Consider the following 26,160-nt stretch of genomic DNA (forward strand, 5'->3'; position numbering starts at 1 on the left):
GCTTCTTATATAGAGAAAGCCTTTAGAATAGTCAACACTTGTGGGCTTCTCTGATCCACATCTCTCCTTGTGGATATCCTTACTCCACATCTTTACATCATGTAGCCCACATCCTAGGGTGGTTACTTTAATACATTCCTATGTCATACCTTTGCCTCTAATTATGTGCTCATGGCACCATATTCCTCAATACCGCCCCTTGGTGCCATGATCCATTGGCTATCGCAAGGTGGCCAGATGTGAGTTACAAATCCATCACCTCCCCTTAGTGCATACCTTGCTACTTAAGGTGGTCAAGTGTGGTTTTTACATGTCAATACCTCCCCTGAGTGCTTGCATGGCTAGTTCCAGGTGGTCAGGTTTGATTAGAAGAATATAGGATAAAGGTGGAAAGGCTTTTGCTTCTCAATACATATTATTGTTGTCATTCTGCTCAAGGCTTGATGATGACTCCACATAGTTGACCTGTTAGTTCTTCAATACATAGTCTTCTTTGTGTCCCAACTTCTTGCAATGGTAACACTTTGGTTTGTTCTTCAGTCTGCAATTACTTTGATAGTGACCCATCCTTACGCAGTGGTAACACTTCATTAATGTTTTACTTGTTCTTCATTATTGTTGCTATTTGTTGATGTAGATATGGACGTCGACGCCTTCAACTCTCGTTCTTTCTCAAGAAGAGATGATACACATTCCTCAAACTTTGGATCTGGAAGATTCTTCAAGGTGGTTGTCAATGCATTGTACTTTTCAGACATGCTTTTAAGGAGGATTGCAAGTGCATTCTTTTCTCCTACTTTTGCATTTATGCCTTCTAGTTGGTTCATAATACTTTCGATCTTGTTGACAAATTCTGCCATGGATTCATTGAAGCTATTGTGTAAACCAAGAATTCAATCTTAAGATGAATTTCTTGGTTTTTGGCTTTTGCACCAAACACTATGTTCAACTCATCCCATGCATCTTTGGCATGATCCTTAGAGTTTATATGATGAAGCTTCTGATGCAACAAGAGATACCTCATTTGTGTACTTCCCCAATGAACTTCTCAACAATTGGGATACGTATTGCCATTGCACAACTTGTCGAAGTTGTTATGAATAGAGAGGGGGCATGATGATGTGGCACAGGGATTCACATGTTGCATGCAACACTGTGCTTAGAAAGGGACTGTGTGATTAGCTGGCACTATGCCACGTGAATATCTTTTAACCATATTAAGTTAACCCAACCTGAAGAACCTTAACCATGGTAATATTTAATCTAACCATAGACCTAACCCAAGCTCATGTTGACCTAGTCTGAGTGTGGCTTAACGAAAGTACATACTTAAGCATGGTCAAGTTTGCTACGTGTCAAACAATGAGAATCTTAGAGAGAGTGAAGGATAAGGTCGATCATCATTTCTGATGAAGTTTCATTTGTGACAATCAATTGTCGATGGCGCGCGTGGATGAGCGGGAGGTGTTGAGGTTGCCACACGCGAAATGGACTGGCTATCCAACTGGAGTTTCAACAGATGGGGTGATGGTTCGTCCTGCCCGGGTTAGCTCGTCCGCAAGGTTTTTTTTTCACCCACAGATAAGCCGAAGGCAACGAAACAGGGAGAGGGAGGGGAGGAAGAGGGGGGGATGAGCGCATGGGAGAGGGAGCAAAGGGAGAGGAAGGGAGGGAGGAGAGGGATGAGCAAAGGGGAGAGGGAGGGAGAGGGAGAGGGAGGGCTAAGTGCAGGGAGGGGTGCAAGAAGGGATTGGAGATGACAAGAGGGGAGGCGACGTGAGATTAGAGACAAAGCATAGGTTAATCGGAAGAGGAGACGACAAGAGATCAAAGACAAAGCATATGTGAACGAATAGGCTTAACATAGTAATTAATTAATGCAAAAGAGAGCGATATCTCTTATCAATAAACAACTCACACCCCATTTCATAAATAAGTATTTCCACTATTACATCACTTGAGGCCTCGCCTCACCACTACCAAACAATAATAACTACTAGTGCAAACTATAAACCATTTTGTGCATCCATGCACATGTCTATGCGCAAGTGCGCCCATTATAACCAACACATCCTATCTCATAAATCATTACTTCATCCCCTATTATATCACTTAAGGCCTTGGTGCAACTCATACCCTATCTAATAACTCATTACTTCACCCACTATTATATCACCTAAGGCCTTACCTTCGCACCAAAGATAACTAGCAATTGCAAATTATACGTTCCGCCTAATTTGGTGAGTTCACAATTACAATGACGTGTGTGCATTCATGCACGGCCCACATACGCATGCATGTGTGCGCATGTGCGCGCGCATGTGTAGGGGGTGGGGTGAGAGAGAGAGAGAGAGAGAGAGAGAGAGAGAGAGAGAGAGGGATCGCTTCATGTTATTAAGAGAGTTTCCTTTAGTAAATGTGTTGTGAACCATGATGATACCATGGAACATTACTTTGGTCTTATTCATCTTATTAACATCATGCTGAGAGAGACAGGGATCGCTTCATGTTACTAAGAGAGAGTTTCCGTTGTACATGTGCTGTGAACTATGATGATGCCATGGAATATTACTTTGGTCTTCCTCATCTTAGTAACATCAAGCTCTCTCTCTCTCTCTCTCTCTCACACACACATTAGACCGGAGGCCCGACCCACAAGAGTGAAGGTGGCACTTGTTCACTGCAAGGCTATAGCTAGGAGACCACAGCGGACCACACAAGTCGGCAATCACCAAAGACCTATAACAAATTACATGCAACCACATCAGCCTTGCACATCGATGCCCCCCTCCCAGAGTTGATGCGCATATACCAATTGCCACTTAAGGGCCCAAAGAGTTCTCTATATGTATAGATGCCATTATAATCATGACTTTTTTGTATTCATCATGGGTGTTGATGCCCACTTAGTGGCTCCACCCTCAGCTCATTGTATCATATTCATTTTAGTCTCATAGACCTTTTGGTCTTCTGAAGACTCTCTCTCTCTCTCTCTCTCTCTACTTTTATGAGTATGAGAGCAATGTTGAAGGAAACAAGGACATATCTAGATGATGATCTCATGCTTTTAAAGCAAGAACACCGTAGAGAAGGGATGATTCGAGTTATGGTTGCAAGGCACGAGGGGAAATGTGTTGTTTACATAAATGGCAAAGTCATCATAAGGGATAGGCCAACAAGGGAGAAAAGGAAGATAGGGGTACGAGACGCCCATTACGCTGTCCGACTAATATGAATGTGCCACAGAGCACAATAAAGATAGCTATATGGAACTGTAATGGCAATCTTTGGCCAACTCCGAGAGGCTTTTTAGAGACATACATTGATAGAGACACCATTTTCTATATGGAGACACGCGAGAGTCCCGGAGAGGGCTACCTGTGGTGACGGGGTACACATGGGAATCAGCTCATAGGAACACACTGAGGAGAGAGACTTAAGTCCGAGGCTCTGGGGGTGTAGCTATCCTCTTCAAATCAAATCTACAGCCACTCATATTTGTGATGCTTAGAGAGGAACATGCACGACACATGTGGGTCCGATTGCGGCCACAACATGCAAGGGCCAACTTCATTGTAGTCTGCTACTTTCCTCCAAATATAGCATCATATGCCCCTAAAGTTACCAAAGAGGGGCATGGCCCATATGAGACGATATATGATGATGACGTTACAGAGTTCTCTAAGCAAAGGGACATCCTATTACGTGACTTCAATGCACGAATGAGAATCAAACAAGTTAACATGCTTGACTTCGGAGACAACCCTATTAGACTGTTGGATATTGACCCAACAAAGCTCAGTATAATGAGACATTCAGAGGATGCACAAGTGACAGGGTATGGCTAACGCCCACAAGAGATGGGAGTAGTGCATGACCGGATCATTTATAATGGCCTTCTCAGATGGCCATCAACTGGAGGACCCACTTGCTTTCCACATGGAGGGGGGACGAGCACGAAGGCCTATCTGAAATGCTCCCCAACCTTTGAGACACTGGTACATGACCTCATGGTCCCTCCCCCCACTTTGTGCCGACCACTCCTACTTGGCATTTAGCATATAGACACCACGCCAGCAGCAATAGGATAGGACCAACCGGCTCCCACCCATATCCAAATACACTTTCACCATGCTCTGAATGCAGTGTATAGGGCCCACTAGTCATGTGAGCTACCAATCCACTTAGGAGATGACGCAAACCTTCACGTGCTTCAAACACTTTGATTTCGGTGGTCCAAGATACCACCACCAGGTCCTTTCAAACAACTTGCTCTGCAACCCACTCCCATCTTGGAAGATGTCGCTGAATCCATGGTTTGATGATGAGTGCCAAGAGATGAGATTTCACCTCGAGCAGCCTTTGGGGCATCTAACAAGGCTAGAGGCACGACGGATCTACCGGCTCGACACAACATAAAAGGAGCGCTTTCCTATCACATAGGATGGATGAGGTGATTCGATCTTTTCGAGGAGGTGACTCTACTTTTGCTTGGGAACTTTTGTGTGAGGGGAAGCCACCTATCCCCATCACAAATCCTGATGTTTGGCACACTTAAGTGCGACATCCCTCTATGACGCCCCGTCATAGACACCACCGGACATGTCTTCCCTCCCAAGACCCACTACATGCAAGTGGTTCACAACACAGAATGTGTGAGCTGTTTTATGCGAAACAGTCGGAAAGCCCAAGACCAAGAGGGGTTACGTACTGAGCATTTCGCACATCGACGGTCTGCTTCAACCGCCTGGGACTGATCTTGCTTCTTGTACAGCTGCTCTCCTCGCACAATTTCTTCCACATCTTCATGTGTTACGGGCTATTATAACTCTTTTCTGGAGCATCCAAAGTCTGCTGCGCAAGCTCTAGATGCTGATTTTCTGCTTGCAGTAAATTGCTAGCAGTCTTTAAAGTACTTGTGAAGAAACTCACCAACACCATTCATGCCTCGAGGTCTCTTCCAAAGTTGGAGATTGCAATCATGCCTCGAGATCTCTTCTAAAGTTGCAGATTGCAATTCACATAAGTGAGCTGGTTCAAGCGCTGAGTGGTTAGTCTGTAAATTGAGCAGTCGCCCAAAAAACATAAGCTTTAAACCCAATTTCTAAATTAAAAATCTCTACTCTTAGAACTTAACAATTTGACTAAAAACTTACAAGTTATGACATTGGAAACGTGTTAAATTCAAGTTTTAAACTCTAGAGACCTGTCACTAAGCTATTGGAAACACACCTGGGAAAAACTATGCAGATATAGTCAACTGTCTTGGATGGCTTTCTCATTCCCACTTGAAACGATATCTAAGCATTGCAAACATCCTAGGCTGGCCATACAATGAAGAGAAATCGCCAATGATAAGCTGTCCCATGTTCTTGCATGCTCATTGATTATATGTTGAGACTATAGTACACATATTCAAATCCCACCTCCTCTATTGCAGGTTGATAATGTGAATAAATAAAATCCCTGCGATGTACTTATGTTTTAAAAAATGCAGCATCAGGAGGCTAGAGCTGAAATTGCAGCATGTACATTGTAGACTCTGAGTCAAAATAAATTGCCTGTGAGTGAAAGGCCTGGTAAGTATAATTCGATACTCCTCAAAACCATGGTGCATGTGCAACATGAACCATGATTTTGATCATGTGTCGCTTGCACACCAACCCATCCATTTGACACAATGGCACAACCATATTTTCTCCAAATATCTTGCAAGCTTCCAAGCCAATCATGACGTACGGAGTGTCTTTGAAGAAACTTGCTCCAGAGCTACTATTGCCTTTGCAATCGCAACAACAAGTTTCTTATAGGCACCAGTTCAAGCAATACACCTAGATGAATCCAAGAACATGCCCAGACTCATCGTCTCAAAACACAACACAGTGCAGTTTCAATCTCATGATAGTCTCTCACAAGGTGGAAAACCATAAACTCCATCACGCATAGCAAGGACTAGCAACTATGACATCCCCACTAGCGTCATCAACGCCCAACAGTGGGTGTAGACAATAATATAAACATATGTTCTCACACATACAAATCCACACACCCACACATACTTGGGCATCCATAAACTCCATCACACATAGCAAGGACTAGCTACTATGGCATACTCACTAACCTCATCAGTGGCCGACAGTGGTGTAGACCATAGTATAAACATATGCTCTCACACATACAAATCCACACACTCGCACATACTTGGGCATCCATTTATACAAAGGTCTTCGTACTGAGTTTCTGTCGGCACTCTGGAGGTGAAGGGCAGACTCATCTGTGACAAGGGCTAGCACTAAAGGAGAAGGCTAATCAAAAAGTAGTCCACATTCTCTTGAAGACTATACGATTTGTTTTTTTTTTAAGTCTCTCCCAAACGAGAATGCTTAGACCATCTAGCTGATTGGGCGATGCACCACTTAAGATAAAGAAAATTTATCGCAATATCAGCAAGCCACAACATGGACAAAAACCTCAAAAGGTGAAATTTGCATGTCTGCTTATACCACAGAAGCATTTATCTAGATGAATCCAAGAACATATACCTTAATGAATCCAGGAACATTCCCAAACGGATCCTCTAAAAACACAACACATAGTGCAGTTCAATCTCATGATAGTCACTCATAAGGTTCAAAACTATAGACTCCATCATGCATAGCAAGGACTAGCTACTTTGACATTCCCACTGACGTCATCAGCACCCTACAGTGGATGTAGACCGTAGTAAGAAATATGCTCTCACATATACAAGTCCACACAACCACACATACTTCAGCATCCATTTATACAAAGGTCTTCGTACTAACCTTAGGCAGGCGGATATGTTCAATGGAAGAGGAGAGCGAGACAGAGCAGGGCTGCAGAGATGAAAGGGTGACCAAGGAAACTAGAATGCAAGGGAGGGCTAAAGAGGACACAAGGGCAAAGGCAAGGGAGAGCAAGAGCAAGACAAGACTGCAAGGAAGAGCAAAGGGCAGCAGAGACAGCAAAAGCAAGCAAGTGGCAGTGCAGGCAAAGAGAGCACTTTTTGCCAGATTTGTGGGCAATTTTTTTGTTTTTTGAAACTCGTGTGTTTCACACATTTCAATGAAATATTTCTTGCATGAAAAGTTTGAATGTTTTCAGCCTGGCTGAAACACGTTTCAATGTCACTTTTATCATACCAGTATGTGTCTATTGCAAGGGTGACACGCTTCTCCAAATCAAGTTCCAATTTATGGCAAACAATTTTTTTGCTGTGAATTATGAGGACATCAATCTTTCTTCAAGGAAGGAATAATGTTATGTCCCAATAGGTATACCTGTGTTCTAGCCAAAACAGGGTTAAGAACAAATGGATCCAAGATCTTCATTGGTCCAAGGATCCAAAAGATAGTCTGACTAGAGATTGGCGACAACCTTAGGTTGCAACTAGGGCTAGCACGGATGATGTTTAGATCCCTGTCAGATATCTTTTCATGGAAAAGCAACCCATATAAGCGATGGGCTCTTTGTACAGGATCTTTTGGAGCACTGCTCCCAAGAGTAGACTTGAAATCCATGGAGATGGGACAAACGGCCAGACCCCTAGGCAAACTTGCTCCTCCATGGTGCCAATGTGAAGGTGATGAGACTGCTAGATCAACTCTTCTAGGTTTGATTACACAACATAATATTTGTAGGTGGATTCCCCAATTCGAGTTGCCATGCACTGGATGAATACAGAATAATGCAACTCAAGATGGGTACCCAAAGTAGGAGAGACACATAGAGGGAGAAACAGAGATACAGGGCCACGAGGGAAGAGAATTATAGAGAGAGGGGACAGGGTGTCCTCTGCTGCTGCTGCTGCTGCTGCTGCAAGCATCAGCTTCTGTTTGGATTTGATTGCTTTAATCAACTCAACCATATACTTTCTTTTTGGTGAGTGTGCGTGTGTTAACATTTACATACATTCTGCAACTTCATGTTACTCAATGTTCCTGCTTTCAGTGAGCAAACACATTTGTTCCTGCTGTCAGTGAGCAAACATGCTTGTTGAATCACAATTTTATTACAACATATGTAGATACAAATCAGTACATGTGGAGGCGATATGGCTTCATACTTTTATCAGACACCCATAGGATGGTAAACTGCAAATGCCTTCCAAATTGCAGCGCACGAGAATGCCTCAAACCCCGAATTGATAGCAAACCAACCAGATATGCTGAAGAAAACTGAGTTTGATGTAAAAGGGACTTAGAAATACTCATTACATCCAAGACGAAATGCAATTCAGACAAAAATTAAAGAATGGTCCAACCTGAAGAAGTTGAGGAAACAAATTGCTCCATCTTACAACTGCACAAAATATAAACTGCAAACAACGTTTTCCAAAAAACAATGTTAAAACATTCCCATATGGATGAGCCAAAACAAAGGTGTGAAACAAGGATTAAACAAACTCTGTTGAAGCTCAGCTTACATACGACAATGCTAAAGACCTTGTGTAACTATTAACAATATTCACCATTGAAAAACAGCCACAAAAGCTTATTTGTCTGAGTCTAGTTATAAAAACAAATAATAGGCAGTATCAGGATGAGATGTGAAAGCTCACGACAGAGCCAGACAAAGCAGCTAGACTTAAATAAATGTTATTGCATATACGCATAAAACTCATGACTGCTAGAATGAAGTAGCTGGTGAACCATTAGTGAGTCCAGTTCTGCCAAGAAAAATAGCAAATCAATTTGATTGGATTGAGTCAGTCATATGTTGTGACGTAAACTATATTATTTTTAGATTTGAGATGCATACCTTTCACATGTGATAAGGAGCTTTGGTTGGCAATGTCTTTTTCAGGCACACGCGATATTACAGCCAAAAGCCTAACTGTGAGTGTGCAAAGTGACACATCAGGGTACATTTCTCATCATTTCCTCAAGCCAAACCTCCACCCTCGATGCCATTATAATTATGGTCAAGATTGCAGACCAGATGGTTGGAACATGCCACAACCCCGACCCTTTCTCTCAACCCTGCATAGGGAGCAATGTATCAGCATGAGAGAATTATCATCATTAAAGAGGGCTTTCTGGCTGTGAGATCTAACTAGAGCCTCTCATGCACACGAAATTTAGATATCCCAAGGAAGAAAGTGGTTTATTTCAGGCCGTTAAACAGTTTGACTAACTTTCTTCAGCCACATATACGTACGTGGGGGCAAGCTTCCCAAGACTTTTTAGATGTTGACCAGCATCATCAACAACTCGCCCTGTAATGTCAACCATGTAAGCCTTGCCTGGAGTGGTAGGGAGTCCTCTAGCCCCAAGGACTTCAAGATCTTTTTGATGAAGCTCCCGACCATTCACTAAAATCCCCGTCCTCCCACCAGTGCAGTCTCTGGATAGGGGGAAGTTCAGCTCCTCAATAAAAGGCTGTATACAAAAAGACAAGCATGTGATTCTTACTAGTCGCAAGACACCCCACCACGGTTGACATAAAAATGTAATTGCAATGGCTGCATATGGAGCTGCACGTTCATATTCTAATAAGACTGACAATATTAGTATCTGCTAAAACAAAACTTCGAAACAGCTAAAGTCAAGTCAACTCACAGGAATAATTCCTATGCAAGGGCCTCCCATTATACCCCAGAATCCTGCCTGATAATCATACCTGTTTCCAGAACGTCACAAAATGAGCATCTGAGGATGGTAGCTAGAAGAAGTGCCACATTTCTCAAATTCAGAATTGACTTAGAAAGCATTTCTTTGAAGACCAACCAGTAAGAGCCCGAATAAATTGCTCCAGCTCGTTCTTCAGCCTTCTTGACATCTGTGTCCGATATCAAATGGCCATTTACTATCACCTTCCGCCGATAGTTATTTCCTTGCCCTCCTTTGCCAAAGTCTTTAATGCTCCTCTTCAGCAGACCTGCAAAATACTTAGGTCCTCTACTCACATCCTGGGCTGATGATCCGTGAACCCTACCAGCATCTCGTTGTTTCTGATAAGACCTTTCATCAAAATCTGACGATGCATCCTGTGTTAAATGATCGTACAATGGGGAGCCTGCGGCAGGTGACCATGGGGCTGACCTAATGCCATTGCCAGAACCTCTGAGTGAACCTCTTTGCTGCAGGCCAGGACCAAAATCTGCAGATTCCCAAGCAAAGTGCTCAACAAGGGGAGAGCCAGGTGCAGCTGACCGATTCCCAAGCTGGAAAGTACCATTTGTTGAGCTACTTCTAGAATAATCAGATTCTGTCCGTTGCTGTTGCAAACCAGCAGCTGTCCAAGCTGGCCGGTATGGTCTTAGCAGCTCTTTATGAGATGCATCAGTACGATGTTCATGATGAGAAGCTTGCGTGGTCGCACTCGAAAGATCCATTCGTCTCTCAATAGAATCTTTTTGAAAGAAACCATCTGAAAAGCTAGGTGCCTCAAAAGCTGATCTATCTTGTTCATTCATGGTGGGGTTAGAGAATAAACCATTACTCATTTTCCGCCCTCCCAAAGATGCTCTGTCTCTCTCCAGTGCCTCAACATATTGGTTCTCATGTATGTGCTGAGCGGAACCATTCCTTGCTGGACTGGAACCAGATGCACTGGATGGTGATGATGAAAGGTAAGCTTCGCCATACATCCCAGCACTGTTGAGCAGACCCTCACCATTGCCGTATTTGAATTGGCTTCTAGAAAGACCCTGTTCTTGCACAACACTTGTGATATGTTGCGGATAGTGCATGCCATCAACCCTTTGTGAAGCAGAATTGCCAGTTGCACTCACTTTTGTCTGGGGTAGCTTGTAGTATTCTCCTCGCTCATATTGGGAGTGTAATCCAGAGCTGAAACTGGTTTTCCGACCCAAATCCTGGTCGCAAAAAGACTGCACACTCTGCGTCATTTTAGAAATAGGTAACCGTCCATACTGCTCATTATACAGGAATGTCGAAGCATAACCAGGGGAATGAACAGTTGCAGATTCTGGATGAAGCGATTGGAGAAGATGAGGCATATCTGTAGCCCTCATCATGGAATTTCCTGCTGAACTCACTCTTACGGACCGTGTACCCTTGATATCTGTGTGATTGCTTACCTGCTGATGAATGGAGAATTTGGATACCTTTCCACAAGAAGCACAGCGTAGTCTTTGAATTTTCCCAATAACAGGAGGAAGGTATGCAGGGACTCGTAGCAATTGATTACAGTCTTGACACAAAACATACGGGGCTGCACCCTCCTGTGGTAGTGGAGGGTAATGCTTCTGCGTCATTGCTAATGGAGCCTGGAAATTAGGTTGAAGATCATAACTATTACGCCTTTGAGCATGCATTGGATAGAAACCTGTTTGATTCCCTCCAACAGAAGGATTAGCATACAGGGAAGATCGTACATGACGAGTCCGAGAAGAATCCCATGCCTCATTATGTGCTGGTTGATGAGACATTGGTGTTGGCTGGGAACAACAAACCACACAATGGTGTGGCAGGCCCTTTTCTAGCATCTGTGGCTGCTGAAGATGAGATTGCTGCATGCAAAATGTGCAGACGGTTGACATAGAATGGTGTGGACAGTGGCTCAAAGCATATGGTGACGGCATCAAGGCATGAGAAGATGCCATATATGGGTAAACCATGCGGCTGGCACTTTGTGGAGATAAGGCGATGGGATCAGATATATAATCCTGATTGAGGTTGAGGTGGGTCGTGCTTTCTTGGGACCGTCCAGTAAAACGGCCTTGAAAATTACTTGCAGAGCCATGAAATGAACCATCTGAACCCTGATCCACAGCATTCCTGTCTGGATGAAATTTCTGGCGCCGAGAAGAAATGGCATGCTCCTGCCAATCTTCACGTACAGAATCAGGCTGTGCAAAAGACTGAGAGTTGAGAAACCTCTCGTGCTGTACAACAATCTGCTTCCTGTGTCTATTCAATCCTGCCATATGGTCTGCATAATCTACCTTTTCTGACCTTTGGGGTACAAAAAGTTCATGAAGTCTTTCACGGGAAACAACCGTGCTATCCGGATTAGGATGGCTTATAGACAGTTGACCTGGCCTGACACTACCTGCACTGATACCAGACGAACCGTGCTGTTCAGCAAAAGCAGTTCCTTGCAGAACCAATCGTTCCTCGTCTCCAATCTGGTCTACATTAAAACCTTTCCCATAATCTACTGCCTCCCTGGCATGCGAGTGCATGGCTGTTACCATCTTTTCACTCCAACTGAAAGCAGCGGACTTCCTCTCAAAGTCTTCCAGATGTGAAGCAGGCATGTTCAAAGCATTTGCCTGGTACTTATCAGAGACCCCCCTTCCAATGCTTGATTGGACTGGCCCATATATATGATTTGGACTAACACCATAAGAAGAAAGCTGTTTACTCCAAGCAGCCCTTTCCAGAACAGCTTCTTCACTATCCTCAACTTGGTCAATAGTATCATCTTTCCTGGAACATAAGCTTTCCATGCCATGGTGCACAGCTGCAACCGTCCTTTCACTCCACTTGAATGGAGGTGGTTTCTTGTCTGTGTCTTCTACATGGGCAGCTTGTGCAACATGGGCATTCAGAGCATTCACCAGGTGGTTATCAGAAACAGGGCTTTCCATGTTCGATTGATCAATATCGGCCAGAGTTGATGACAGGTCAGAACACTCATACTTTCCAACATAGGGGGCTTCATACATATTTGCTTCTGGCTCCATAATCGTATGATGGAGCTGCGTCTGAGCCGTACTTTCCACAGCAGTTCTCTGCAAAAACTTTTGCATTGCTGCAGTCCTATGAGGAATACTTGACTGTTGCGTATGGGCCCCATTTTGGGTGACAAGGCTGACACTGCGGGAGTTGCCTCCATTCATGCCAGCAAGACCTTGATTCGGCTTTACAAAGACATTCTTGTCTGTCTGAGAATTCGATTCAATATTACCATCCTCCTGTACCATCGGAAAGGCTACAACCCCACCATCCTTGGATGATGATAAGCCGACATGAACTCCAGTATCTGAGTCCAGCACTCTCTTATCATCTATAACACTTTCCGTCGAGCCCTCGTGGCCCTTACTGACCTCCATGGACTGCCAGTCACAAAATGAAATGTCTAAAGAATTAACAACCTCTGTATTGACAAGGTTTGGAGTCCAAACGTCAGCATACTGAGAGTCAGCCTCCGAATTGCTATGGCTGGTGTCGAGAGAGAAGGTGCTCACAAGCCCTGAACTGGCCTCTTTCCTGTATTCCCCTTTTCTGTCCCCGTCGAGGGAACCAAAGTCTCCAACATCAAGATCATGTGACTGTTGCATTATGTGATCGGAAGCTTCCAAGGTCTCTTCAGTGCTAGATTCTATATTTGTGCCATTACTGTCACTTTTAGCAGCAATAGCAATTCCTGATTCAGTCAGGCTGGTTTGAGATGTACGAAATTGAATAGTATCAGCTGATTCTGAAGGAAGCTGATCACCCAATGATTGCCCTGAATCGACGAAGGATTCATCCCTGGAGATTAATTCAGTCAAACTATGCTCAACACGTCTCGACAGCCCCAAATCAACAGAAGGTTCACGACTGAGGTCCGTTTTGGCTTCATCGTTATGACCTACATCCAAATTCAAATCTAACTTGTCTTTTACATCAGATGCCTCTTGGCCGGTGCCATCTTCTGGGAAGCGGGCCGGTCTCTCACTTCGATCACCCACTTCTCCTTCAGAGGCTTCACCATTAGGGGTCGGACAGAAATCCACACCTGTACAGTCAATTTGATGAGGAATTGTAGCATTACCATCCTCCTCAAGGTGACGTCCCTCAGTTTGTTCAACGAGACGAATGGCTTCTAGCAGCTCTGCCGTATGACTTTCCTCTGATACAGGTGGGGGAAAATCAAAATCAGGTTCAGAATCACTGTGCGAAGTTGACTCAAGGGCAAAAGAATGTCTGCCCGAGTCACTCTTATCTGAGCTGTCACTCCTCTCGGGGGAATGAGACGCCCTTCTGGGAGGGGGAGTGTAGAGAGGCTTTTCAAACGACAACGGATCAATTTTCGGCGTGAAAGCATCTCTTTGCGGCAGATAGTGTCTTCTTCTGTACAGGGGCTGGTCATCTGGTACTGAAGACTGAACAGCGTTGTCGGAAATTTCATCAGAAGAGCGTGACCGGAACATTCCATTGTTTTCCTCAAAGGAGTCCATTTCCTTTGCCACGCATCCCATCCCCTTCTGCGCTTGTGAGTCCATGGGCTCGTTAAGCTTTGAGTCTGACCCGCGAATTTGTTGATTACTTTCTTCATCTCTGCCATTTCCATCCGGCTTTTTCTCCGACGATTCACCCTCGGAATCGCCCTGGATTCCTTTAGCTGGAAGCAAATGAAGAAGATCATCGTCACGTACAGCAAAAAAGAGAAAAAAGTTAAAACCCAGAAACACAATCCATTCTCCTAGACAAGAACCGACCTAAAAGAAGAGTCGAACATATTGGACATTCGTAAATCGGCGTGGAAGGCTCCGTCAGAAGGGCAGTGCATTTGGGGCAGCGAACTTTCCTGCGCCCAGCCGTGTTCACTGTTGCAGGCATCCTGCTCTCAGTTCAGTACGCCTGCCATGGCAATACCAAGTCATCGACCATGATACGCAAAGCACTGTAGACACCTACCTTGCGTACATCTCAAATATGATACTTCAAACACAAGGCGGATAGTTGGATGGAAACAAACACCCGAATCCCGATACCCAGCGCTTCCCCTCAGAGACCGCATCATCCGAACCGCAAAGCGTGTCTACTGCCTGATAATTTACGCTAACTCGTCTGTACACTTTTATCCAGACACGCAAGGGTATGAAGACGATCAGGATTGATCAATACCCACAGGTATCTGGCCACGCTACCGGCGAAGCAGCTGTCAAGGTTCGGTCACATTAGGCGACGGTCGCGTTTGAAGTCGATCTTAAGGGTACGATGCGCCACGAGACGAGGGCCTGGAAAGGAAAGTTGGGAGGTGGAGTGGCGTTTGAAAGGATGGAGGGAGGGAGGAAGGATCATACTCAAGCAGGAAAGGGGAGTGTGGGAGGCAAACAAGAAGGGAAATGGAGAGCCCAAAATGGGCAAGAAAAGCTATGGGGGTGATGAAAGAAGGGAAGGAGAGAGCTCACGGGTGGCATGCAGACAGGGAGGAGCTGTAAAGACCAAAGGAGCTGGAAAGAGAAGAAGAAGATGCAGAGCGTAAAGGGCAAAAAGAAGGTGATGATGCCGAGGAAAAGAATACAGATATGGAAGATGAAGTGTGGCTTTGCTACTTCAAGACAAGATGAACATTGAGAACTCTGAGATTTACGACAACAATTGCTAGCAACAATCCAATTATGCTCTCTCAGGCTTCAAAGTTCAGCTCCAAGTTCCAACCGAGTCTTGAGAGTCTCCCTGAGACCTTGTGGTTTGATCTTCCATCATTAAAGCTCTCCTCTGCACTGTTCATCCACTTCAACAGCAAAGTTTTTTTTTAATCCTCAGTAAATTCTCTTCATACCGTGTCCGCTTTCCAGATGCTTCTTCCTGAATGCTTGCCCTCATCAATCTCATTTTCCAACTTCCAATCTGCTTCCCCCTTGATAGTACGTCCAACTTCCCAAGTAGAAAATTTGTTTCGGTGCCATCTGCTGGACCTCCCGAAGCTTGGGAAACTGCTCTGCAGCAGCCAGGGAAATTCTTATTAAAGTTAGGCTTGAACAGGCATATTCAGGCATCAGACTCCTTTTGACCTGGCATTGGAAGTCCGAAGGGGGTTCCCAATGACAAGACAAGGGTGGTTTTCTAGTCATGCACTTTTCAGTTACAATTGTATATGCGAGTTAATAAGGATCCGTTTGGCCTGTGTGGGTGATCAACGAGGCGCCATAGCTGAGCCGAGAGGGAACGGAAAGGACAGCTAAAAGCTCTCTGGAGTTTGGACACATGGGCAATGGGCATCACCCCAATTTCCAAAGGAGGCATGGGAAACAACTGCAGGGCAAAATGATGGAGATTGACAGGGTGAGAGTAATTGTGGATGGAGCTTGCCAGCAAGGAGATAATCTACAAAACGGAAGGGCAATAAAGGAGGAAGGTGAAGACGGTCAAAAGGACAGGTGATCCATGCAGATGGACCCATGTAGGATATCTTCTTCCATGTGGTACACTTTCTTCTTCTGCAAGAGTCTCCAAGTGTTCTCTGCAAGCAATTGTGAATGGTCTATAGCACTTGATACTATAATGAATTCTTACCAAATGCCCTTTGTCTGACCCGGTCCCTTGTCAGGCATTGGGCATGTGCAATTGCCCACACCACCTTTTCATCATATCTCATACCTCCAATGTTCACATGCATGATGGAATGTGATTAGTCCACATGTCAGTCAACGGTTTACTAGTATACTCCTTAAATTCTCCCAACTACCTGTTTAGCCTCCTATTGCGACCACCTTGCTTAAAGATTCCCCAAGAATCAAAACCCAAGGTTTACATTTGATGTTGCAAACTATTGCCATCAAAAAAACTTGGATATTGAGGGATAAATCATCCCCTTCATTGCATTGTTGAAATTCTTAAACCTTTTCCCTTCCCTCTTTAAAGCCTTCAACATTTTTGGCCTGCCCCTTGGGGTAGCCTTTAGCAACGAAAGCAGAAATTAGGCATTTTTGGCCTGCCCTCCAGGTAGCCTTAGCAACGATGCAATTTTTGCAAAGCAGAAATTAGGCACTTTTTGAATTTTTTGGAAGTGCATTTTTCCTATTGGCCCTTCTCTCTCTCTCTCTCTCTCTCTCTCTCTCTCTCTCTCTCTCTCTCTCCTTTATCTCCTCCAAGTCTTCATTCATTTCCTTTTAATAATTATTTATGGATTTTATTTTTATTTTTTACTTAGGACCTTTTCCCACCTACTATTATGTTATGTTAGTAAACTTGACAATACAATCCCATTTCCATTGATACCTATTATATTATGCACAAAGCGGTCCTAACAATAAAATTTGGATCTTTTTTTGCACAAAGTAGTACACCTTTCCACTGTGAGGTCCATTCTTTGAGCTTACAATCACAAAGGGCTTCCACTTTTCAAGATCTTTCAAGTAAGCACCCATGTTGTATAGCTCCGGTTTACGCTTGACCCTCAAACTTACTTAATAAAATCTTAATTAAAGTTCACTATTAAGTTAAACACTTATTTTCTATATTTCAACTTGTATCCCGTCACAAAAGGTCTTTAAATTAGCTATTTCTTGGGGCTTACATTTTCAAGCATCTTTAACATGCCACTAAGTCGTTTCGCCACCTTCTTAGTCCTCTATCATTCCCTCACACAAAAACTACTTTTCCTGACATGTATGGTTAGTCATGCCTTTAGCCCTCGATCACCCCTAACACAAAAGAGAGCTTTTTCCTACCCACTAAAATTCTATCTTTCATATGCACAGGCATGCACACACACATTCTCCTACTTGTGCATCCTAGACCAAATCTCTTGAAACCCAACCCTCCCATCATGTTACAACCTTACTTCCATCTTCCATGTTCCCTCTTCCTCACTTTGATAGAAAGAAGGAGGAGGCTACAAATGTTGTTACTAGTGTGTTATTTGATTGCACCCTCTATATCCATCCATGAAAGAATACACCTCATGCCTTGCTACCTTGTGTAGGATGGTGTATGCGAATGGTAGTGGGAATAGGTCTTTGATGCTCTAATCATTTATCTTTTTGTAGTCAACATAGACTCGCAACTTGCCATTCTTCTTTGGTAGGATAACGAGTGGAGACGTCCAATCTCTTTGGTTGACTTGGTAGATGTGTAGTCCTAGCTATGAATCACGTGTTGTGGGGAAGTTCACCAATATGCCAAGGGCACTCCCTTTGCCTCAACTCACATGGTGAAGAGCAATGCAAGGCTTGTCATCCACTTGTGTCGCGCAAGTAGCTTCCAAATTGTTGCATCTACGATGTGTTAGAGACCCGCTCCGTTGGGTCTCAAGATGGTAAAATGTAATTAATTTCGATAAAATGGTAAGATGGTAAAATGTAATTAATTTCAAATAAAGGCACCGTATGGCTTGGTTATGGGATGGTAAAGGTGAAGTATAGATGGTAAATCTCCAAATTAAAAAGATGGGCTTTCGACATATGTATGCAATTCATGTTTCAATTAATGGGAATTTTTAATGACATTAATTTTTTATATAGGCATCGAGGAAAAGGTGAACACACACACACACACACCCACTGACCCAAAGAGGGAGGAAGAGAGAGAGAGAGAGAGAGAGAGACCCATAGCCATTTATTATGCATGAGGGAAAGGGTTGTAATTAGACTACTAACATCACCAAATTTATTGAGTGTGTCATGGTGAGACTTAGCACTGTTGGCAAGGCTTGTATGCTGATCTCTTACACCACAACATAACAAAAGAACTTTTATAAACACAACAAACAAGCTAATATATAAATGCAAGTGACACACTTTAACAAAAAATGTATTCTATGAATAAGTGTACTTCAAATGATACATCCGAGAACAATGTATGAATATGCAAGGATATAATATGTACATAAGCTTTGAGAGAGAAAACCCCAAAGCCCACATAGTCCATATATCCCAAAAAGGACATAGAGGTGCTACGTAATCTAATGATCCTAGAAACTCTTTGGGGAACCACACCACAAAATCTACTGTATCTATCCCCAAAAAAGTAGGTCACAAATATGGACAAATAAATAAAGGAATAGAGCCATAAATGAGGTCCACCTGTAAAGAGGTAAAAAAATGATATGTCCTAATTAAAAAATCCTATGTTTATTGATTGCAATCCCACATGGGTGTCGTTCCCAGTTGTAGCATGGAGTCTTCAAAATCCATATCGTACCTACGCAAGGAAAACAAATCAAGTTAAGAATTACAATTGTAAATCCAAAAGACTTTTGCAACTCATTAGTTAGAATACTTAAGCGCATGAGAATGGATAAGATGCAAATTTTGATACATGAAATCTCCATTTTATCCACGAAAAAATGCATGCCATCCGACACGCTCTTCTTTTCCCAAGAAACACACAAAGATCCTTTGTGGTCTAGTGGCACCCGCAAACTCACCGAGGAACAATACAATAATATCCTTAGTGCATATATTTCCAAAAATATAGTCTCAAGCTTGCAATTCCAACAAAAAACTCGAATCAGAAATGAATATATAAGAAAAAATAATGCGACAAAAAAGATAGTTTATTCACCCAAGGTAAGATGCCATCTCCAGCAAGTTGACCAATAGATGTGGTGTCACTAGAGCTGACCAATACTTGGGACTTGTATATTCTAAATGTCAACAAATATATTATTAAAGAAATTATGTTAGAATTTAGTTATTAAAAATATATATTCCTGTGATATTGGGCACTGAGTTAGTGGTGAATGTGAATGATTCATCCATCCTACCATATTGCAATAAAGATACACCGTGTCAAAGCCAAACCATAATATTTAGAGAACATACTATGCACTTTATAATATGATAAAGATAATATGAATGGAATTTGGTCACCAAATAAAGTCTCAAGAGGGTTTGAAAGAAGAATAGCATACTCTAGCTTGTTATTATCGCCAATTGCAAAACTTCCTTGTATACAAATGTTGGTAGTAGAAGCCATCTCACCATCATCAGCATTGGCCTTGCATGCATCATCTTGAAGGTATACCTTAACAGAATTTGATGATTGGACATGTGGGAAAGCCATATACAACTGCCCATGACTAAACACTGGTGTTTCTATATAAGCCAAGAATAAACATTGTTTGGCCTTGCGATTTGTTTATTGTCATGGCAAATGCTAGTCGAAAAGTAAATTGCTTCCTCTTCATTTCAAATGAAAGTTTCAACCTACTGGGAAGGAATGTAATCCTGGGAATGAACACTCTATCTCTAGCGTTGGAACTAGTCTTAGTTTCAGCTTCTAACACCTTCGTGTGCAATTCTTTGCATATCAATTGGGTCCCATTGCACAGTCCTTGTCGAGGATTCTTTAACAAAATGATTGGAGCGTTCTTCTTCAAAACCATCAATAAGGTGGGTATCCACGTCCAAGATCATTGAGATACTCTGTTGCATAATAAAAAGGATATATACTAGAGTAAATAATTGAATCTACACTTAGATACTCTTTTTCATTCCCCGGCATTGCCCGCAATAATGCAACAATATTGATTGCATTAACCTCAAGGTTCTGAGGTGCTAGAATAGCACAATCTCGGAAATATGGTGCATAATCCATAACTCTTGCAAGTCCTCCATACACCCATTTAATCAAGCCTTCCATGGACTTTGTATCTAAAAGAATTTTTGATGGAATTACAAGAGCACCTTCTTTTGTGCATTTGCTTATCCCATTTCCAATGTCCAAAACCCACTATGTGAATTCATGCTCTGTTGAACTATTACCATTTTGAAGAACTCGCATATTTTTGGTTAGATTCAACACTTTAATGCATCTCCTAATTTTTGAGTGGTATAACATAGCATTAACAATCTCCTCTCGTCTTGCCTTTGGAACCGAAATTTTCTAGGCTGAAGGAAGCATCAAACTGCCTTATGAACTGCATTGCCTTTTCATCTTGGCCATACTGGCCATTGTAAGTGGCAAATCTCACAGACTTCCCACTAGCAATACCGACCTCGAATCTCCTCCTAACAATACCACCTTTCCACCAAAGAGCTTATTGTTTGACATGACATCTTGCAATGTTTAATCCAATGTTCAAATGCAAACCAATGTGTCATTGGCACTCACCCCATATTATCAACTTATTCAACTTCAAAACATTCACAAGTTGATTGTTGACCTTCACATTGCAAGTGCTAGTGGCATGGAGATCTAAAGGTATCTTGAATCGTGAGTGTGTTGTGTGTCCATTGGTCAGTAACAATGCTACAAATCCAAAATATGTGCATGCCAAAGCAATATGCCCCGCACCACACGATTGAGACAGCAAACAATTATAGAGGAAGGTCTTTCCAAATGTTGTTGGTGCTTGGAGGAGGGAGAACGATGTTGGAGGAGGAAGAAGGGGGCAGAAGAAGAGCGGGCGAGCAGAATTGGTTTGTTGTCTTGTAAACACACACACACACACACCAGCTTCCCATCTTTATGTACATTGAATCAAGAGCAATCAAGTCCTTGTGCCATGGAGAGGCCTGCTCAACAAAGCCAAGCATAACCATTAGTTATGGGATTTTTCTTACCTCTAGTGTGTTTTCATGTAATGTTTCACGGCTGGAGGTATGTCACCAACAAGCTCAGGATGCAACGACAAATAGTTTCTTTCGGTTCCTGTTGAAAAGAATACAATTCAAGAGGTTGGACACCTATGTGTCCAAAAGGCATTGAAGGGCAAGAGAAACAAAAGTAAGTTGGGCGGTAGCAAATCTTAAGTTCGAGAAGTAGAAATTTGGGTGAGTTGGGGTGCACTTATGCCTTCTAGACTAAAGCGATGAAGAGATCCAAAGCTAGGCACCACCCCCAGCAACAAACATTTTGAAAGGCTTTTTTATGAATCATCCAAACAACCAAAGCAAGTTGGTACCCTATTGGTTGAACTAGAGAAGCAACCTAAACAACTCAAGAATAATCCTAACCACCAAAGCCCGATGACAAGGGCCTTCAAAGGGCCAACCAAGCAAGAACAACCTAGGACGGGAGTAGAGGCAAGCATTCTCGATGGCACCAGAGAGTGAGACCAACGATAATCTTACCCATAGAAGAGTGGTTATCCTAAGAGGATAATGAAAGGTTGTTGGCAACATGTACATCCTGAATAGTGTCAAAAGCAAAACCACAAAGGCAATAGAGGTGGCACATAGCAAGTGCTGAAAGAACCAAGCCAAAGAATCCCAAGCACATAGCAACCAGGTAGATAAGGATAATATCGAGTTCAAAAGTTCAAGTCTCCCCCAAGGAGGAGCCCAACTTTATAATTCACGTAAACAGTATATCCTTCCTTGGCATTAATTTCAAACATGGCTCATGTATGAGAGAGACTAATTGACAAAGTGGATTGTAAGATTTTAAGACTAGTGGAGGCATTACATGCCATTATCTAAAGCTTGGAGTCTCGAGAGAGGTATTTCCATGATACAAGGAAGAAGGCTTTCAAGGAGTCTAAAGGAACAAGTCTTGTAGGAAGAAAGCTCAAATTGACATAATAAGCTTGAAAGGTTAAGGCACAAGGCTTGTAGGGTGTAAAATCAAAAGGCTAAGGTAAGACTTTGATTGCAAATTTGCATGAAAATTAAGAGGTTGAGGTAAGATGAATTTTGCATGATAGTCAATGGGCATTGTTGATGTCATTAATATTTAAGTACGGAAACTTTTTTTGACTAACCAAAGGTGATTGACTATAGCACTTAAACCATGATAAACATGAGCATTAAACATATTTGACATTCAAACACTAACTAAACATGAGATATGTTGTCATATCACAAAATTCATTTTATTTAGTGACAATAGTACACTGATCAATAACTTCTACATCAAAGTAAACCAACAAAATGGCATTGGGCAAGGTACGTTCAATCATGCAAAGATTGGGGTATACCTAGTAGTATTTCGTTGTAGAGTCAAAATACTTAACAAGACAAAACAAACGAATGTACACTAGATAAAACTCCGTTAAGTGTGAAATTTGTTATACTTAGTTGTGACATGGATAGCAACTAGGGAGATGCATTCTAAACCTTCCATCCCAGTGTAACATATATTGTTCTAAAACAATGTTATGTTAGATGGTGGTAGGTTAGTATCTCTCCTTCAATTAATATAAAAATTTTCACAAAGTTTGATGAGTATACTAGGGCATTTATACTAGTGGTAGGTTAATATCTCTCCTTCAATTAATATGAAAAATTTCACAAAGTTTGATGGGTATACTGGGGTATTTATACCATCAATTATGTTTCGATTGATATCTAGATTTTTAAAAATTTATGTAAAGACAATATTAGAAAAAGAAATTTACCATTCAATTTAAATACCGCATGACAATTTGCAGCATTATATTATTATACAAAGTGATGCTTAGAATTTGATTATATTGAATCAATAAGTTGAATTAATGTTCAACGATGCCGTCAAGAAAGAACACCTCACCAAAATTTGTATATATCATTGCCAAAATTGCAAACGTATAATGGCCATGAATTGCAGTACAAATGAGAAATTTTGAGTTATTGGATGTTAATTATAAGTATTTATGCACCAATTTTAAAAATTTTAGAGTTTTTATTAAAAACAAGTATTTTTAAAAATTAGGGTTTTGTGCCCTATATAAAAGAATGGGCCCTCATTTTCATCTCATTGTTTGAAGAGCTCTCCACTCTCACACCACCTCCCACTTGCCCTTGACATTTCCACCCTTTCTCTTGCACCCTCACCCTTTCTCCCGCACACTCTCTCAATCCTCCTTGGCCACAGAGGACCAAATCAAGAGCAGAGAATTAGCATCCATGCCCATGGGGGAGAGGATGCCCAACTCTAAGTCCATGGCAAAGAGGCCCTCCACATCCAAGAATAGGACCTCCACATCAAGGCCAAAGAGGCCCTCCTCTAGTGAGGAGATACAGGTTCAAGCCAAGAACTGTGGCACTTTGGGAAATCAGAAAGTTTCAAAAATATATTGATCTACTCATCTTGATGGTGGCAAGCTTGGCAAGGGTGGTACGTGAGGTCATGCAGGACCTCAACAATAGCCCCATGTCTTGGTATTATAGGCGTGGAGTTGTGGAGGCTCCATGGCGTATTTCTAGAGACACCTTGCTTGCCATGCAACATGCAGCTGAGGCCTACCTAATAGACCTCATGGATGACACCCAATTGGCTGCAATCCACGGGAAAAGCGTCACTGTGATTGCCAAAGACATGTAGTTTATTGTCCATCTTAGGAAGCCCAAGGGCACTTAGGGATTTTTTTAATACACCTTAGGCGATAGTTAGAGTTCATGTACTCTGCCTTTGGGCATCAGTCTTGATCATCCTCTTTTCAATATAACAAAGTGTCTTTTTTTGCATTGTCTTTGTATGTGCAATCTCAAATTTATTTTCATTGTATTTGCAATCTACAATTTACTTACATGCAATCTCAATTTACTTACATGCAAAATGAAATAATAAACATCAAATCTCATTGGAACATGCAAAAGGAAATAATACTCAATTTTGCTTAACATGCAAAAGGAAATAATGTTCCAAACAAGAAAATAATTTGAAAATTGTATTCATAGAGTGGTATTACAAAGGGCACCCACTTTAAGTCACAAGTTACTCTAGCCTACGCTTCTTCTTGTGTGGTTCAAATCTCTTTTTTGCTTGCTGAAGAAGAGAGGGTTGCACAATTTCATTCTCTATAGCTTGGGGATCTGTAACACCAGCTAGCCCTGCAATAGCTATGATGCTATGGAGAGGACCGGATCATGTGTCTAAGCACACAAATAAAGCTACACTATGCCTAACCAAAACAACACGATCCATAGTAGGATGGATGGTCCTCATCTTCACCATCCGACTAAGGACCCTGAACTTCATAATATTCAGCTTTCCATCCAGCGATAATTATCGATGGAAAACCAAAATGTGTTGAGTCACTCTATTGATGTAGTGGCTAATCAAAGCCATCCCCCACCAGAAGACTTTCTGTTACGACCCTTGCATCCAGCATATTCATCAAACCATAAGATATCATGCAACCAACAATCACATCAAAACCCTAACCATGATTCATGATTATATAAATTAAGAAAACATCATTTTTCAAGAATTAATAAGAATTAGGGTTTTCTCACATAGGAAAAATAATTTATTAAAACACTAATTTCTTGGAAGCCATTGAGACATAAGTTACCATGTGCATAACTTTTATGCAAAAAAATCCCCTACAAACCCTAAATCCGACATCAGGTGACTAGGACCTAGTTAAAAGACACAAGTTACCATGTGCATGACTTTTATGCAGATTTAGGGTTTGTAGAGGATTTTTTTGCATAAAAGTCATGCACATGGTAACTTATGTTAAAAACTGGGTCCTGGTCGCCCGATGTCGAATTTAGGGTTTGTAGGGGATTTTTTTGCTTAAAAGTCATGCACATGGTAACTTATGTTAAAAACTAGGTCCTGGTCGCCCGATGTCAAATTTAGGGTTTGTAGGGGATTTTTTTGCATAAAAGTCATGCACATGGTAACTTATGTCTCAATGGCCTCCCAAAAATGATTCTTTTAATATATTATTTCTCCTCTGTGAGAAAACCATAAACCTAATTATATCCCCTATGGGCTGAATAAAAACCATAAACCTGTTTTTTTCCCTATGTGAGAAAACCATAACCCTAATTTTTTCCACAAATAGAGTGTCAGGGGAAAGTGGGAGGGGGTTGTGGGAGTGGAGAGTCAAATTTATTCAACTTCAAGTGGTAGGAATAAAATATATAATTAAGGATACAAACTCCAACCAAATTTTCTTATTTTAAAGCCAGGCTATCCTACATGCATACTCGGCATGTGTATGCGTTTTCAACCCAAAACATGCCCTGGAAGCATGATATCCGACATCGTGCGACCAGGGCTTTGTTTTTGAACATGTAGGATAGTCTCAGTTTAAAATAAGAAAATTTGGTTGGGGTTTGAACACTAAATTCTAAACCCTATTTTTTATTCCCTACTAGCAGTTAAAGGCAAAGCATGTATTTTTGTTACTAAAATGGAACCTAGAATTATACTGATGATATTTGAATCACATGATGAAGCTAGCAAAGCTACATATCTTTTCTGCCTCATCATAGATTGTCAGCTATAGTGTCCAACTGGACTCCCTTTTGTGGTTGGTCTTAAACTTCATGCTGGCTTGAGGTACCAGCTTCTTTATCTCTCTCCTCGAACAATTCCCTCTGCAAATTCAGAACTCCTCATCGAACATGTCGTACTTTGGTGCAGCATCCTCGATTGCCTTCTATGTTTGTTGGATTGCCTCTAGATCATCGGTGAGGCCCAAGTCATCAAAGCGTGCAATCTCATTGATTGTTGCTAGATTGACTAGAGCATAAAAGTCAATGACATCATCAAAGGTATCATTTGAACATAGCAGCTCATCCTCTCGAAGACCGGTTTCTTCCATCACTTCCAATAGGGTAAGATATTCCTC

The 26,160-nt window shown here is 42.0% G+C and overlaps 1 protein-coding gene across 3 annotated transcripts in view; it reads right to left on the bottom strand.

The window, feature by feature from the left end:
* The window catches only part of LOC147880655 (uncharacterized), a 98,672-nt gene extending 83,066 nt beyond the window's left edge, over positions 1-15,606 (bottom strand). Inside the window, exons 1-7 of one of the 3 annotated variants that reach the window (XM_087370478.1) lie at positions 14,826-15,606; positions 14,417-14,558; positions 9,750-14,319; positions 9,582-9,642; positions 9,181-9,401; positions 8,782-9,002; positions 8,285-8,338 (exon numbers count right to left, since the gene is read on the bottom strand). In XM_087370478.1, coding sequence (XP_087226604.1) covers positions 8,945-9,002; positions 9,181-9,401; positions 9,582-9,642; positions 9,750-14,319; positions 14,417-14,537 — 5,031 coding nt within the window. In that variant the 5' untranslated portion in view covers positions 14,538-14,558; positions 14,826-15,606 and the 3' untranslated portion in view covers positions 8,285-8,338; positions 8,782-8,944. Of the gene's footprint in view, positions 1-7,940; positions 8,339-8,781; positions 9,003-9,180; positions 9,402-9,581; positions 9,643-9,749; positions 14,320-14,416; positions 14,559-14,825 lie in introns of those variants that run through there. The other 2 variants (XM_087370477.1, XM_087370476.1) reach the window with 2 other exon arrangements.
* Positions 15,607-26,160: the final 10,554 nt, after the last annotated feature.

Source organism: Dipteris shenzhenensis, chromosome 32 (assembly GCF_047967505.1).
Source record: "Dipteris shenzhenensis isolate YYH24624 ecotype China chromosome 32, Dip_SZ_1.0, whole genome shotgun sequence".
NCBI classification, from domain to species: Eukaryota; Viridiplantae; Streptophyta; class Polypodiopsida; order Gleicheniales; family Dipteridaceae; genus Dipteris; species Dipteris shenzhenensis.